This window comes from Lithobates pipiens, unplaced genomic scaffold (genome assembly GCF_037356315.1).
Source record: "Lithobates pipiens isolate NorthernLeopardFrog02 unplaced genomic scaffold, aLitPip1_a1.2 Scaffold_13, whole genome shotgun sequence".
Classification (NCBI taxonomy): domain Eukaryota; kingdom Metazoa; phylum Chordata; class Amphibia; order Anura; family Ranidae; genus Lithobates; species Lithobates pipiens.
The window spans coordinates 397,005,961-397,023,849 of NW_027507718.1; the positions used below are offsets into that span (position 1 = coordinate 397,005,961).

Here is a 17,889-nt window from a genome sequence, read left to right on the forward strand (position 1 = left end):
AGGAGAAGCTGGTGCAGATAGAGGAAGAAGGCTTTTTTCTTCCTATATATCTGCACCAGTGGATTAAAAATGTATATATATACATCATATATGTAGGTATGTGTGTTTGTGTATATATATATATATATATATATATAGTTAGTTATCATGTGTCTGTACATGTTATTACATGGTCTTTAAAACTTTGATTTCACTTTTTGAATCTCATGAGTGTAGCTCCCTGAGGTTTTGTCAGGGAGCTCCTCACCAATTTCCTTGTCGGGGTAGCTACCATAGTTAAATTGTTAGAGATCCATTGATTTCTCCCTAAGTTTGGCCTTGTTGTACTTTTCTCTTCTACCACTAGCTGGCCTAGCAATTTGTGGTACTAGATATGAGAAGGACAAGTCAAGATCAGGTTATGGGTATATGGGGTATCTCAGACAATGGGCAGGGGTTTTCTTGAATCCCTTGGCCTGCTGGGAAAGCCTATAAATTTGAGTCAGGTGATCTATGTTCTGTGCCACCCGGACTGCCGTATGGGTGGATGTGCGTTGTCTGCCCCGGGCTGCAAGGCCGAAGATTGGCTGCTGGGCTGTGTGAGGTTGCGGCTTGCGGTCCAACCAAAACTGACAGTTCTGCCGGCCGGAGAACCTGTCGTGGTCGGAGGTAGAAGGGAAGATGTCGCCACTAAGGGCCCGACCACCTTTACCAGGGACCACAGTGAGTAACTGAAGCAAATACCAGAGCAGAACGGGCACAGTGGAGAATCGGGAAACTTCAGGCGGTGATCAAGTCAGGGACCCAACCAGCGGAGATGTTGCTTGCAGAGCAGGCTTGTGTGTCAAGCTAGAGACTGAGCCAGTCAGCAGGGGTGAAGCTTGAAAGTATCCGAAGTGCCAAGATAGGAACCCAGCAGGGAAATGTGGGCGACTCTTGAGGGAGATACCAAAAGCCTTGAGGAGCTCATGGGATTTAGAGTCGGTGAATCAGAGAGTCCAGTGAGAGACTAGGAGCTCAAGTGGCTGAAGAACTACAAATAAAAGTAGTAGTAGTAAAGCTAGTAGTTAAGCTGAGAGAACTGTTACATTTAAATTAGGAACTGTTAAGTACTGTAGCCATACGGGAGAGCAAACCTGCACGTGCAGAAGTGGCACCTTGCTGGGGTCTTTCCCTGTACGGTTGTCCTTCTATTGAAGCCAGGAGTCTGCCTATTGAAATTGGAACTACTTAAGAGTGTCCTGGCCCTTGCAAAATATAAAATGACTGTTAAAAGAAATAAAACCTCTTTTGCATCCAAGAAGTGTCTGGGGCCCAATGACTATTACCACCTTAGCACCCACTATGCCTCACAACCCACTACATATTGAAGGATGTCAGTAGTCTGTGGCCTCAAAGGTTCTCATTAGACTGAAAGAGGTTAGAGATTCTGCTACACGAGATTACAGGCAAACCACCCCCTTTTACACTGATCTTGGCCCTTTTCAGAGAAAAAACTTCTCCTCTGTTCTGCCTCTGAGAACTGAAGCTTTCCACTTCATAAACAGGCTGCAGAGGATCATTTTCCTCTGAGGACTGCCGAGAACTGAACTGAGAAGAAACGTTTCAGTTTAATAAACATACACCTATGCTACTGGAGCAATTGTAGAATAATGGAGTTATGCTGTTGGAGACATTCTGAGACTGAGGACATGTTATATGAGACTGCAAAAGATCAGTGCTAGCACCTTTACCAAGTCATCACTCCCAATACTGACTACTGCCAAAGAGTCACACTATAAACATCAAAGGGCCGTGGGTTGAACATCAGGTCTTTACGTCCTCTTTATCATACCCTGTCTGTGGTTGTACATTCTTTTTAATAAAATGTGATACTTGCTTACTTTCAAGAGTACAATAAGTACTGCATGACAGAATTCAGTCAGGGTTAAGACTGTTTGAACAGGAAGTCTTCTCATTTAGTGCCACAGACATCACCCATACCAATGCCTGAACTAAAATTGCCCAGTATGTACAACAGTCATTGTACGCCTTTGAGCACCTAAAGGGCATATGTACAAACTAGCCGGGCTCACAATAATTAGTGTAAAGTAGCAAGCCCATTGCCATTTTCAGGAACAGACAGCTTATCGATAATCGTATTCCAATGATCTTGCTATGGGTAAAAATTCATGAATTGCTGAGGGTTACAGCTAGGGATAGGCCGAACAGACCCCTGTTCAGTTCATACCAGAACTTCCGAATACCGCGAAAGTTCGGGCCCGAATAACGAACCACATTAAAGTCAATGGGACCCGAACGTCAAAAATCAAAAGTGGCCATTTTGAAGGATTATATGCAAGTAATTGGTCCTGCCCTGGGGGACATGTATCAATAAAAAAAAAGTTTGTGAATAACTTAATTTTTAAATTTTGATTTTTAAAGTGAAAGCATAAAAATGAAAAATTTCTTCCAATATAGTGCCTGGGGGGTCCCCTTAGTCAACCTGTAGACAGATCTGTACCATGTCTAGAATCTGCTACAGCAATAATTGCATTTATAAATCCAAAAATATATATTATTATTATTATACAGGATTTATATAGCGCCAACAGTTTACGCAGCGCTTTACAATATGAAAGGAGACAATACAGTTACGATACAATAAAATACAAGAGGATTAAGAGGACCCTGCTCAAAAGAGCTAACAATCGAATAGGGTGGGGCAGGTGGTACAAAAGGTTGTAACTGTGGGGAATGAGCTGATGGAAGTGATAGGAGATTAGTTGGAGATGTGATAGGCTTTCCTAAAGAGATGAGTTTTCAGGGATCGCCTGAAGGTAGCAAGAGTAGGGGATAGCCGGACCAGTGGAGGTAGCAAGTTCCAGAGGATGGGAGAGGCTCTGGAGAAATCCTGGAGATGAATATGGGAGGAGGAGGAGACGAGAGAGCTTGAAAGTAGGAGGTCTTGAGAAGAGCTGAGAGGACGATGTGGGTGATATTTGGAGACAAGATTGGTGATGTAGCTAAAAGCAGAGTTGTGAATGGCTTTGTATGTTGTGGTTAGTATTTTGAATTTCATTCTCTGGGTGATTGGGAGCCATTGTAGGGATTGGAGGAGAGGGTTGACAGACACTGAGTGGTTGGTAAGTTGGACAATTCTGGCAGCAGCATTCATGATAGACTGAAGAGGAGATAGCCTATGGAGAGGCAGACCAATGAGAAGGGAGTTGCAATAGTCAAGGCGAGATATAACAAGGGAGTGAATGAGGAGCTTGGTAGTTTCATTTGTTAAAAAGGGGTGAATTTTAGAGATGTTACGGAGGTGAATTCTACAAACTTTGGACTTGGGACTGAAATGACAAGTCGGAGTCTAGGATTACACCAAGTACCCTGGTGAGGGACTGATAGTTGCATTGTTGATTTTGATGGAAAAGTCATGGAGGGAGGCATGTGCAGGAGGGAATATTAATACCTCAGTTTTAGAGAGATTTAGTTTAAGGAAGTGGTGTAACATCCATGCTGATATGTCAGTAATTTAGTAATGCGAGAGGAGACTGAAGGAGTGAGGTGAGGAGTAGACAGATAGATTTGTGTGTCATCGGCGTATATGTTGTATTGGAACACATGTGGGCAGTTATCGGGTGGCCAAGGGAGGAGGTGTAGATAAAAAAAGAGAAGGGGTCCAAGAACAGAGCCTTGGGGGACCCCCATAGAAAGGGGCAATGGAGAGGAGGAGACAGAGTTGTAGGTGACACTGAAGGAGCGCTGTGATAGGCGGAGAACCAGGATAGAGCAGAATCTTGGAGGACAAGGGAATGTAGTTTATTGAGAAGGAGCGGGTGGTCAACAGTATCAAAGGCCGCAGAGAGGTCAAGTAGTAGGGGTATGGAGAATTGGCTGTTGGTTTTAGCAGTTAGTAAATCATTAGTGAGTTTTAGTAAGGCAGTTTTTGTGGAGTGCTGCAAGCGAAAGCCAGACTGTAAAGCCCCGTACACACGAGAGGACTTATGTCCGACAGACCTCCAAAGGAGTTCCGCCGGAGTTCCGACGGAGTTCTGGCGGAGTTCTGGCGGACTTTTCGACCGAACGGACTTGGACACACACCATCACACCAAACTCCGACGGAGTCGAACGTGATGACGTACGACTGGATTCGAATAAGGAAGTTCATAGCCAGTAGCCAATAGCTGCCCTAGCGTCGGTTTTAGTCCGTCGGAGTAGCATACACACGAGCGGATTTTTCGAAGGGGACCGGGTCCGGCGGAGTTCCGTCGGGAAAATTTGAAGCATGCTTCATTTCTAAAGTCCGTCAGACTTTTGCGAAGCTAAAGTCCGTTGCAGCCCACACACGATCGGATAGTCTGACGGACTCGGTCTGACGGACTTTGGATGTTGAAAAGTCCGCTCGTGTGTACGGGGCATAATGGGTCAAGAAGGTTATTTTCACTGAGGTAGGAGCCAAGACGGTTGTACACTAAGCGTTCTAGAAGTTTAGAGGTGAATGGGAGCAATGAGATGGATCTTAAGTTGTTTAGATTGGTGGGGTCCAGTGAGGGCTTTTTAAGTATGGGAGTGATCTGCACATGTTTTAGAGGGGAGAGGAAGGTGCCACTAGTGAGGGAGAGATTGAAGATGTGAGTGAGGAACTCCAGACAGCTTATTGAAAAATAGGGTGACTGTGTTAGTTGTGAGGGAACAGGATCCAAGGGACAATTGGTTAGATGGGCATCTGAGAAAAGTTTTGTAACCTCTTCAGTAGTAGCCAATTCAAAAGAGGAGAGTGTTGAATGTGCTGTTAGGCAAGGTATGTTGAGTGGGGAAGATGTATGCACAGTGGAGGTGTCAAAGTGATTGTCAATCTCTTGGGCAGTGAGTGAGTTAGTGGGTAGAGGAGGTGGGGGACAAAGCAGAGAGTTAAATTTGAGAAGAGCCGACGGGGACTGGATAATAAACTATTAATAAGAGAAATAAAGAAGGCTTATTTGGCAGCATGGAGGCAGGGATTGTATTTTAGAAGGGCAGATTTATGTAGGGTGAAGTCTTGCAGGCATTTGGTTTTATGCCACAGTCGTTCAAGAGCAGGACAATGTCTCTTGAGATTTTTAGTGTTATCAGTTTGCCAGGGTTGTAACGTTCGGGGGGCGGAATCTGCGTGTGGTTAGAGGAGCAAGTGTATCTAGTCATGATGAGAGTGAACTGTTGTAGACAGAGGTGGCCAGGACAGAACAGGGGAGAGATTATGTCATATAGGTGGTCAGTAGCAGAATAGAGAAGAGAAGGGTTAAGGAGGGGAAGGTCCCTACAAGTAATTGTTTGCTGCTTGGGGGGATGAATGGTTGGAGGCAAGGATACAGTGAAACTAATGAGGTTGTGATCAGAGAGCGAAAAGGGGGTGTTTGTGAGGTTGCCAGGGTTTCAGAGATGGGAGAATAAAAGGTCAAGGGTATTACCATTGGAGGGAGTGGAAGTATGTGTCCATTGTGTTAGGTCAAAATTTGAGGTTAAGTCGAGAAGTTTAGCTGTAGTTGGGCTGTTAACATTGACAAGAATTTTGAAGTCACCAAGAATGATTGTGGGTATTTCAGAGGAGAGAACGTAGTAGCCAGGCAGCAAAGTCATCAAGAAAGCATGATAAAATTAAATTTTCCATGCAAGCTGCTTTTATTTTGCTCAGCAACAGCTGGGGAGCCAGTATGTATGATGAGGCCACAATGTAGTGCGTTGGGGACAAGATTAGAGATATTTTGGATACAGGTGTCACCTGACATTGTATAGAAGTAACGGGTGCGTAAAAATTGGTCATTGGCCACTGTAACCCTATAGAGGTAATTTTGATGAAAGCAAGAATTGCTTTAAAAAAATAGCAATGATACAGTATGCACCTGTCAAACAGGTGCTGAAAAATTGGCCTTTAGATGTTAATTGTGCCCATGAAACCTATACCAAAAATATTCTTCCAGATGAAATGATTGAACACCCTCGAAGCTAGGCAGACTCAAATTCCTGCAGAGTTTCCACATCCCAAAAAGACTTATTCAGTGACATCAGCACCAGGGGCTTCATAGCTGGTAATCCAGGACTTGATTAATTTTTATAAAAGTCAAACAGTCCACGAAGTCTGTGGACAGATGCGTTCTATGATCAGTAACGAAACCTCCTGCAGCACTGAATGTCGTTCTGAAAGCACGCTGGATGCAGGGCAGCCCAACAACTCAATAGTATACTGGGCAAGTTCCGGCCAGTGGTCTATTCTCATGACCCAGTAAGTCAGTGGATCATCAGCTGGAATGCTCTCCATCTCTGTTTTGGCCCTGAGTTAATCATCCACCATGTGATGCAGCGCTGGCGATGGGATGTGGAAGCTGACAGCCCTGGGCAGCTTGGACTACAAAAAATCCGAAATGCATCATTTAGGCAGACACCTTTTTTTTTTTTTTTCAAATATATTTTTATTCATTTTTCAAAATTAGGGCGAGAGCCCATCAAACATACAACATCAATTAACAGTAGAGGTCGCAGCCTCCCAACGATACATCGTAGCAACTGAGAATGTCGTTTATAGCGTTCAGTGTGCATCAGGAAGGATCCACATAAGACATGTCTAACTACCACCCGGCGACATTGTCCTAGAAACAACACAAAGAGGGTAAGCTTACTGACTGTCCTGAGTCTCCAAGTGCGAGTCCACATGCCTAGGTAGAGTTGACTCAAGGTAGGTCAGGAGGCGGCTACCAGAAAGGAGAGAGAATAGAGAAAGAAAGATAAGTAGTAGAAATAGGGTGAGGAAGGGGTGGGGGGAATATGAGGTGTTCAGCTAATTTCCATTTCAATGGCGTTAGAGTTGGGGTATATTTTCTTAAATATGTCAGAGTATAATAGCTCAGGTCTTAAGTAAGGATTTTCCTTCCTCTGAGTGGATAAATATGTTCCATAGGGACCAGGTTTTCTTGTATGCGTCGTGTCTATCTCGGGCTGTTAGGATCAAATCCTCCATTTTATTTATATCCTCTACTTTCTTCAACCACGTCGCTGCAGTCAGAGGACATTGTTGCTACCAGAGTATAGGGACACAAGACTTGGCTGCATTAATCAGGTGACGCAGTATGGATTTTTTGTAGCGTCTTGAGGGCAGAGTGGATATGTGTAATAGGAAGAAGGCCAGGTCATTTGGGATCTGAAAGTCTGTGAATTTTTGGGATATGTTGCGCACCACAGTCCAGAATGCAGTCAGCTGGGGGCAGGACCAAAACATGTGCAGCATTGTTCCCCTCTCCTCGTGACACCGCCAGCAGTATTCCGACGTGTCAGGAAAAATGGAGTGCAAGTACCACCTCATCAGGATCTTGTAATTGGTCTCGTGTATTTTAGTGCACAGTGAGGACTTGAGGGAGAAACTGATGTGGATGCCTTCTCCAGCACTCCTCTCTTGACCAACAGAAGACTCAAAACGACGTTTTCCACGACACTGTAACCTACTGGAGTCAGGAAACAAATTAATTAATAATAAAATCCTCTTTAATGTGTCCTCAAGAGATTTTAGCTGCTGCGCTCTCTTTGGGGATGGGATGAGTTCTGAGACCTTCCCCTTATAATGGTGGTCAAGGAGGGTTGCCAACCAGTAATCATCCTTCTCCTTTTTGCCACGTATTCTTGGGTCCTTTCGCAGGCTTTGCAGCATGAGGTTGCCCATGTGTCTCAAATTTGCTGAGGCTTGAGAAGCAGACTCCTCGGGGTCACTCAGGATGACATCATCTGGAACTTCCTCCTCCCAGCCACGTACTACTCCCAAGGGTCCTGGGGTTGGAAAGCCATTGCTTACAGATTGATGCATGTCTTCCTCTTCTTCAAAGCATTTAAAAGTGCCAGAATTTTCCTCCTCCCCTCTCTCCTCCTGTGTGTTCTGTGACATAGTAATGAAATGTCTGGATAAAGTGGGCCTTGAGAGGAATGGAAGTCCTCTTCCTCCTGTAGCTCTGCCTCCAGTGCCCTGTCCATAATGCCACGCAGTCTGCTCCAGCAGGAACACAACAGGGATTGTGTCACTGATGCATGCACTGTCACTGCTCACAATCCTTGTGGCCTCCAAAAAATTGTGACAATACAGTGCATGCATCCTTAATGATCAGCCAATGGCATGGGGAAAAAAGCCGAGGCGGCCTGAGGCTGTCGTTGTGCCGTAGTGGCACAGGTACTCGTTGACGGCCTTTGCTGCATGTAAAGCTGCTGCAGCATTCCCAAAGTTGAGTTCCACCTGGTGGGCATGTCACAAATCAGGCGGTTTACAGGCAGGTAGAATTCTTGCTGAATTTCAGCCAACCGAGCACTAGCTCTGTATGACCGCCTGAAATGGCTACAGACTCTTCTGGCCTGCTTTAGTTTATCTTGCAATCCTGGGTACATACTTCTGAAACGCTGCACCATCAACCTGAGGACATGTGTCAACTTTCCCTGTCTGGCAGACAGGAGGTTTGAGCCACTATCGGACACCACCATTCCTGGCTCCAGCTGGCGTGGTGTCAACCACCTCTGGGCCTCTCCCTACAGAGCTGCAAGTATCTCTGCTCCGGTGTGGTTACTGTTCCCTAAACATACCAGCTGAAGCACTAGATGGCACCTTTTAGCCTGACTCTGGGAATAGCCCTTTGAACGCTTAGGGGGTACCTGATGTTCATAGGGCAATTCTGCAGAGGAGGGCATGGAGGTGGCTGAGGAGGAGGGGGTATAGCCCACAGGTCTGGCATCATCACCACCAGCTGTATGGAGACGTGGGGGGCACAACAAGCTGCAGCACCGAGCCCTGTCCTGCATCCTTTCGAGTTGCAAGCAGTGTTACCCAGTGTGCTGTGAATGAAATATATCGCCCCCTGCCAATGCTTGCTGGACCACGTGTCAGCAGTAAGGTGGACTTTACGGCTGACTGTCTTGCCTAATGATGCCAGAACTTTCCCTTCCACCTGATGGTAGAGAGATGGAACGACTTTACGTGAAAAGTAGTAGCAACTGGGAAACTGCCATTATGGTTCAGCACATTGTGCAGATTCATGGAAGGGGGCAGAATCCACCAGGCTGAAAGGCAGAAGTTGGAGAGCCAGAAGCTTTGACAAGCTTGCATTCAGACACTGGACATATGGGTGGCAGGGACTGTATTTTTTTTTTCCGCTGCAGCAGATGGGGCAGAGAAATTTGCCGGCTACAGTTCACAGCTGGTTGTGTGCTGCTGGCAGCTGTGCTGCTAGGACCTGGGACACCCTGTGCTATACCATCAGCCTCGTCTGTGGAGGCTGCTGAAAGGTATTGACTCAGTATCACAGGGGCAGACTGAAGTGTGTAAGGAGGAGGAGGACAGATTTGTGCCCCTTTTGTGTGGCCTTTAGTTGCTCTTGCCAACGGGCTGAGTGGTTGGACGTTAAATGCCTTGTTAAGCATGTGGTACCCAAATGGTTGGTGTTTTTGCCACGCTTGATGTGCCTGAGACATAGCTTGCAGATAGTAACAGTGCAATCTGACAGCTGAGCTTTGGGGAGTGGGCCGGGAGATAACAGCTGCAGAATGTGATGGAATAGGGTGGCTGTTCTCTGCTCTTTCTTGATGTCAGCCTCCTTGAGGTTGTGCTGTCTCACTTCAGTTTCCTCCTCTGCTCTATCAGGCACCTAAGTCGCATCAGTGACATCCATCTTTTCATTACCACTGGAGACAACTTGGCAATACGCTGCAGCTTGGGGAACATGAATGCCAATTTGTCTACCAGTGTTCCTCCCTCTCTCTAGACTCATGTTCCTGTCATCCTCAACCTCAGAACCAACATCTGAATCCAGTAATGGCTGGGCATCATCAAGGTGCAAGTGGCTGACGCTGTGGTCAAATAACTCAGCTGTTTCCTCAATGGCTGATGTTGGGGCTATGGCAGGAATATATGCGGATAAGGAGACAGGTTTATCTACTCTGGCAACTGCAGGGGACTGCACACTTGTTTCTGCTTGCGTGACAGAGGATTAAGAGGATGAGGAAGGTTTAGTAAGCCAGTCCACCACCTCCTGTGCATGCTGTGGCTGAATAGCATGGGCAAACTCACTAAACAGAGGAAATTATGCCCTGCCTGAGAACTAACCACCACGTCCACCTTTGCTTGTAGACACATTTGTTGCTGGCCCCCTTACAGTGCCAAGAAAACATCTGCCTCTCCTTGTTGTCTTCCCAGACATTATTGGGAGGGAGGGGGCAGTGCTTATAAGCAAATGTAAAGAAGAAGTTGAAATCTGTAAGTAGATGCACTTTAATAAATGTAAAGAGGTGTTTGGTGCACTTTAATTTGAGTACTCACACTACACAGACACACTCCACGGATACATTATAATATACTGCAATATAATGCGTACAGTGACGTACAGAACTATATGGTGTTAAACTGGCATTAACACATGCAAAACTCTATGGCTTTAAACTGGCAGTAACGCACACAGAAGTAAATGGTGTTAAACTGGCAGTAACGCACAAAACTATATGGCGTTTAAACTGGCAGTAACGCACGCATTACTATATGGCGTTGAACTGGCAGTAACCCACACAGAACTATATGGCGTTAAACTGGCAGTAACGCATGCAAAACTATATGACGTTAAACTGACAGTAACGTGCACAGAACTATATGGTGGTAAACTGGCAGCAACTCACACATAACTATATGGCATTAAACTGGCAGTAACGCACGCAAAATGATATGGCTTTAAACTGGCAGTAACACACACAAAATGATATGGCGTTTAACTGGCAGTAACGCACACAGAACTATGTGGAGTTAAACTGGCAGTAACGCACACAGAAGTAAATGGTGTTAAACTGGCAGTAATGAACACCGAAGTAAATGATGTTAAACTGGAGGTAACGCAATCAAATAGACGGTGTTCAACCGACACTACACTGACGCTATCTGAACTTTCCCTACTCTACCTATACACTAATGTAAAGATTGCTGACACTGTCTCACTACACTGAAACTATATGAGCTGTCCCTACTCTACACTAATGTATGTATGAATGACACGGTCTCACTACACTACAGTTAAATTATCTGAGCTGTCCCTACTCTAGCTGCACACTATGCAAAGCTGAATGATGGTCCTCCTCACTACACTCACACTATCCCTAGACTGATACTAAACTAATATTCTACATTGACAATTGAAGCAACCTAGCACAGTATAGCACACTAACTAACTAATAGCACTGAACAGAGCCCTGTTCTATCTCTCTCCATGCCGAAATCACACTGAAAATGGCTGCCATTGTAAGAATACTTTCATACCGTGGGGTGGGAATGAGCCATGATTGGATAAAGTCATGATGACAGTATCCAATCATGAATCTGACAGTGCTCTGTGCGCTGAACAGTGCATTGCAAGACTGGATTGGCTGAAGCAGTGAAAGATTCAGCCAATCAGGGCTTGCAATGCACTGTTCAGCGCCGCAATGCATTGTGGTTGGTTTTTAGGGGTTGAACAAACATTGGAACGACACGTTTGGCTGTTTGCAGAACGACTAACCTATGCTCAGGCCAAACTGTTCACCTATCCCTAGTTACAGCCTGTACAAAGCATCATTGGTCTTTGTTCTGCCTTATAAATACACATTGCAATTTTTTATCTGCAAGGAAAGGCTGAGCATTGTGGTGTAGAGAAGCATTCTTACTGACCAGAAAAGGATTAGGTCACATTCAGCTTTATTATTGAAACCAGAAGTCATGATCAGCATTATTATTACTGCCAATATCAACAGTACATAGTGGATCTCACACAATCCCACCCAGATTTCCATGTGCAGCAGGAACACAATTGTCTCAGTTTTTGAAAGGAAGATGTATCACAAGAGGTCAAAGTACAATACATGGAATGTCATGAATGAGAGAATTCCTCTGGGTGTGTGCTCTTATCATTTGATTTAATGTATTGTAATGCCAGGAAAACTGCATCATGCTTTGTTTCAACTTGTTTTGCCTGTTTATGTTGTACTGTTTAGTTCTTTGGACAAAGTAATGATATGACAAGCAGAACAGCAAATGTTAGGATTGGTTTCTTACGGGACATAGGCCAATCATAGATGGTTTCTGAGCCAGTCAGTTCACAGAAAACAGTGCCTTGAAAAAGTATTCACACCCCTTGACATTTTTCACATTACAACCAAAACGTAAACGTCTTGTACATGTCTCATTCACTCCCTTGTTATATCTCACCTTGACTATTGCAACTCCCTTCTCATTGGCCTTCCTCTCCTCTTCAGTCTATCATGAATGCTGCTGCCAGACTTATCCACCTTACCAACCGCTCAGTGTCTGCCAACCCTCTCCTCCAATCCCTACACTGGCTCCCAATCACCCAGCCAATTAAATTCAAAATACTAACCACAACATACAAAGCCATTTACAACTCTGCTACATCACCAATCTTGTTTCCAAATATCACCCAAATCGTCCCCTCCGTTCTTCTCAAGACCTCCTACTCTCAAGCTCTCTCATCTCCTCCTCCCATGCTCGTCTCCAGGATTTCTCCAGAGCCTCTCCAATCCTCTGGAACTCGCTACCTCCACTGGTGCGGCTATCCCCTACTCTTGCTACCTTCAGGCAATCCCTGAAAACTCATCTATTAAGGGAAGCCTATCACGTCTCAAACTAATCTCCTACCACTTCCATCAGCTCATTCACGATAGTTATAACCTTTTGTACCACCTGCCTCACCCTATTAGATTGTAAGCTCTTCTGAGCAGGGCCCTCTTAATCCTCTTTTATTTTATTGTATTGTAACTGTATTGTCTCCTTTTTATATTGTAAAGCGCTGCGTAAATTGCTGGCACTATATAAATCCAATAATAATAAAAATAATAATAATTTATGTATTTTACTGGGATTTTATGTGATAGACCAACACAAAGTGGCACATAATTGTGAAGCGGAAGCAAAAAGATAAATGGTTTTCCAAAATTTTTACAAATAAATATCTAAAAATGCTGGTAGGTTAATTGGATCCTGTCTAAATTGTCCCTAGTATGTATGAATGTGAGTTAGGGACCTTAGATTGTAAGCTCCTTGAGGGTAGGGACTGATGTGAATGTACAATGTATATTTAAAGAGCTGCGTAAATTGATGGCGCTATATAAGTAACTGAAATAAATAAAAAATAAAAAGTGTGGCATGCATTTGTATTGAGCTCCCTTTACTCTGATATCCCTAACTAAAATTGAGTGGGACCAATTGCTTTCAGAAGTCAACTAATTAGTAATAAGAATCCTGTGTGTAATTTTAATCTCAGTATAAATACAGCTTCTTTTCTTTTCTTTTACAGTTCTGGGAAGTCCTCAGAGGTTTGTTTAAGAACCTTAATGAACAAACAGCATCACGAAGGCCAGTGAACACACCAGACAGGTCAGGAATAAAGTTGTGGAGTAGTTTAAAGCGGGGTTAGGTTATAAAAAATATTCTAAAGCTTCGAACATCTCATGGAGCACTGTTCAATCCATCATCCGAAAATGGAAAGCGCATGGCCCAACTGCAAACCTACCAAGACATGGCTGTCCACCTAAACTGACAGGCTGGGCAAGGAGAGCATTAATCAGAGAAGCAGCCCATTGTAACTCTGGAGGAGCTGCAGAGATCCACAGCTCAGGTGGGAGAGCCAGAGTTTTGTTGGCCGGCAGCTAAGACACAGTGGGGTTGATTTGCTAAAACTGGAGAGTGGAAAATCTGGTGCAACTCTGCAAAGAAACCAATCAACTTCCATTTTTTTTTTTTTTTTAATAGAAGGTTAATTGAACAAGCTAAAGTTAGAACAGTTAGAAGCTGATTTTCTACCATGCAGATTTTGCACTCTTCAGTTTTAGTAAATCAACCCCAGAGTGTGGTATTTGTAGGGTGCTGGAAAAGGGTCAGGTGTGCCCATATCTTAAAGCAGTGAGTATTTCCCAGGATTCTAACAGCAAATCAAGGCAGTGGAGGATTAGGAAGAAAGTTAGTACTTTGCTCACTGTGCATGCTACCTGCTATACAGTGTACCTGTTATTTAGTCTGCCATTGGAAAAAGCACAGGTTTATTTGAAAAACCTAAAGGTTTCTTATCTCCATTCACACAATCTCCACCCTTGTGTTTCTAAACTTGCACTTCCTTGATGATTATTGTAAGGGGGTTCTACGCTGATTCCTAACATTTTTACCTGTGTTTTACATGTATCGCCCACCCCATTTAGGTGGGTGCTAAATAGGTTTTCTGTACATTGTGATAGGTAAATTTAGCCAGGGCCTTGCACTTTTCTAGGCCTGGTTGTTTATTTTGGAGAGTGGAGTTCTAGAATAAAGGGGGGTGTGGCCACCTACACTCTGGCTCAGAGAGATCCCCTCAGCCTTTCAGTAAAATGTTCTGGAAGAGAGGCAGGACTTGGGACTGGAGTGGCAGGCAGCTTATGTGGAGAGCTCTGGATCAATCATTTATTTGTGTTGGCAGGGGCAGGACTCGCATATAAGCTGGGGGTCACATGCTTCCTGCAGGAGAAGGAGGAGGAGGAGGAGGAGGAGGAGGAGGAGAAGGAGAAGGAGAGAACCCAAGATGTAGTGTGCAGGAGGAGCAGGCTTGAAGGCCTGGGGGTTCAGAGACCCCAGTGCTGGATAGCAGGAGCGGGTTTGAAGGCCCGGGGGTTCAGAGACCTCAGCGCTGGATAACCCACACACATCACAATGTAATCCAGAGGAGAAAACCAGGTGTTCCAGCCTGGGATGCACCGGGCCATGCAGAGGAGGGAGTAGATGTAAAGTGGACGTAGGAGACTGGGATTGACCTTCTGTGGCAATCATGGACTGTCGATGGGAGTGAGCAAAGGGAGTGCAACCCAGTGGTGCTTTTCCGTACACTTGCTATGTGTCCAAGGACCTAGTGAGGGACACTTTCCAGAAGTGACATTTGGGCAGATTTGCAAGAGTCAAGGTCGGCGGTGAGGCCTGGGACTTTGGAATCTTCACCCCAAAGCATTATTCAGAGTGATGCTGGTCGGTTCACAAAAGGAAAGTATACAGGATCAGAGTCAGGAACCAAGATTACCAAAGGCAACTCATATCCTTTATTCAACATGTAACATTCACCAAGTTCAAGCAATAAAGCCTTTTAAAAGATAGACTATCTGTTGTTTGTGGATCTTTGCATGGGAGGAACGGAACCAGCTAACACAAAGGTAATGAACAACTTTGCAGCTCCCAAGGGAGTAGTGCGCTACATACATTATGGAACATGCAACAGGAATGGTAACACCAGAAACTCCAAGGTTTAAAAAACAGCAAATGGACAACCATGTCTCACTGGCTTCATCACAGTCACAGATCACAAGAATATATTGTACAGATGTGTAGTGTCATGTACTATAACAGAAATCTGCAATTACACTTTTATCTCTGCATTACAAACAGAATGTGCCTTTGGTGTGAAATAATTTTATAGTTATTAGTTTGTCATACAGCTTACAGTATAATATCAGTATATGCACTAAGTATTAAATCATAATAGAAAACACTGCAATAACTTTTCAACCTCTGCAATATGTAGTGTTAAAACGGAAACTAATTTTTAATTCAGGTTATGCATATTTTAGTTACTAGCACAAGTCTGTTCTTAGCCCCTTGCCCCCGCCTGTACACATACATGTGGCCTCACTAAAGTGGATCTTCTGTGAGATCGCACATATACATACATGTGTTTGTGCTGGGAGCACAGAGACTGGGCTCTCACCGGGAGCCTGGGTCTGGTACTAATAGTCAGGAACTGGGAGTTCCGGTTCCCCATCCCCTGAACGCTGTGATAGTCTCTGACTGGAGATCACCATGTAACACTAAATGAAAGTCCGATTTATCCCGAGAAAAACAAGGTTCAGACCAACTGAAAACACAAAGAAGTTGTGATGATATGTTTTACTAACATGTCAAAGTTGCAAAATTGTGTTCAGGTGTTTGGATTTGTTTTACACAATGTCATGAAGGGCTTAAAGCGGGAGTCCACAGGGACTCCGCGTTTTTTTTTTTTTTTTAAAAGCCAGCAGCTACAAATACTGCAGCTGCTGACTTTTAAAATAGTGACACTTACCTGTCCAGCGCGCCCGCGATGTCGGCACCCGAAGCCGATCTCTAGATCGACACTCGAGTGCTGCCGCCGCCATCTTGGGTATGGGAATCAGGAAATGGAGCCTTTCGGCTTCATTTCCCGGTTCCCTACTGCGCATGCACGAGCCGCGCTGCGCAATGAGGACGGTCCCCGCTGCCTCTGGGATCTGTGTGTTTCCCAGCAGGCAGCGGGGCACTTGCGGGAAGGGGCGGGCACTTGCGGAAAGGGGCGTAAGTTACGCCCCTTTCCGCAGAGAGCTATCCCGGAAGTGGGTGCAGTTACCTGGATTATCCAGGTAACTGCACCCCCCTCCCCCCTGAAAGGTGCCGATTGTGGCACCAGAGGGGGGGAGGGTTCCGATGAGCGGAAGGTGCACTTTAGGGTGGACCTCCGCTTTAATATATTAGGGATGTATCATGTTAGCCTTGAACCTCCCAGAAGACTAACCTGCTGAAAATGTGGGTTCCAGACTAAAAAAAAAAAAAGTTATATATATGGAAAGGACAGAATTTTTCTACTTATATCCCCAAAAATCTAACCTCATGCTTATAGTCATACATGTTTTTTTGTTTTTTCCCAGTCATTTATTATTGAAGAATTTGGGCCACTAAGAGATAAATTCAGCTTCCAATCATTTAAATGTACAATTGTAACCTTACTTCTTGTCCTGGGTAGATCCATGTGAATTCTACTTCTACATTGGGCTCTCCTAGGACGGTGCAGTAGATGCTGAAGTCCCCTCCGCTATGAACCTTGTTGGCAGAGGAAGCAATAGTTGCAGAGGGTGGACCACTTGGAACTAAACAAAAAACACATAAAGAAAAGCTACATTTGTAATCATCTTAAGCATTCCACATTACTGTAATTAGAAAAACAATATCTTACCATTAAACAATATAACATTACCATTAGGCCCCTTTCACACTGACGTCCCGTTCAGGCCCGCCTGTCAGTTTTTCAGGCGGACCTGAACGGGTGCTCCATAGAGCTCTATGGAGCGTCGGATGTCAGCGGTGACATGTCCGCTGACATCCGACCCGCTCCGATCCGAAAAAGTGTGACGGAGGAAAAAGCTATTTTTCCATCCGTCTGCGGATCGGATCGGGTGACGACGGGCACTGCGGTCCGTCGTCATCCGATCTCCCATAGGGGAGAGCGGCGCTGTCACAGGTCTGTCCCTGCGCAGTGTGCAGAGACAGACCTGTCATCTCCCTGCTCAGTGGGGATCGGCGGAGTGATCCCCGCTGAGCAAACGGATATCCCCGGGGCGGATCAGAACTGATCCGCCCCGTGTGAAAGGACCCTTAGTCTTCTCTTCATGCACATGGGGGCATTTTTCCATGCTGTGTAAACAGGCTGCATATTTTTGGTGCCCTGGAAGATCTGGTGCTGTATACAGTTGCCCATAGACATAAATAGGTGAAGGCGGCTGTAAGCAGTTATGTGCTGTTATTAGCATAACAAGCGTGCAAAGATGTAACGTCCTGGAGGTAGTTTGCGTTTAGGGCTTTACACCTGTGCATGTGCACTACGTTGTTTTTTTCCATGGCATCACATAATTGAATACAGCTACCTTCACCCATTTGTGTCTGTGGGCAAATGTACACAGCTCTAGCACATCCTGAGCACCAGAAATATGCAGCAATAAGAGCTGAAATTTTTAGCAGGTAACACATTTTTAAAATATGTTTTCCACTGTGTATTTGACTGATTGCCCAGAGTTCATCTTTTAGTGATTTCAACATCTATTTATTTAAATACAAATTTTAAACTCTAACAAGCAAGGCCCTCTGATTCCTCCTGT

At 44.8% G+C, this 17,889-nt stretch overlaps 1 protein-coding gene across 1 annotated transcript in view; it reads right to left on the reverse strand.

Annotated features, from left to right (window-relative positions):
• The window catches only part of PDGFRL (platelet derived growth factor receptor like), a 171,372-nt gene that overhangs the window by 17,639 nt on the left and 135,844 nt on the right, over positions 1–17,889 (reverse strand). The window contains exon 5 of the mRNA XM_077477398.1: positions 16,745–16,884. Coding sequence (XP_077333524.1) covers positions 16,745–16,884 — 140 coding nt within the window. The remainder of the gene's footprint in view (positions 1–16,744; positions 16,885–17,889) is intronic.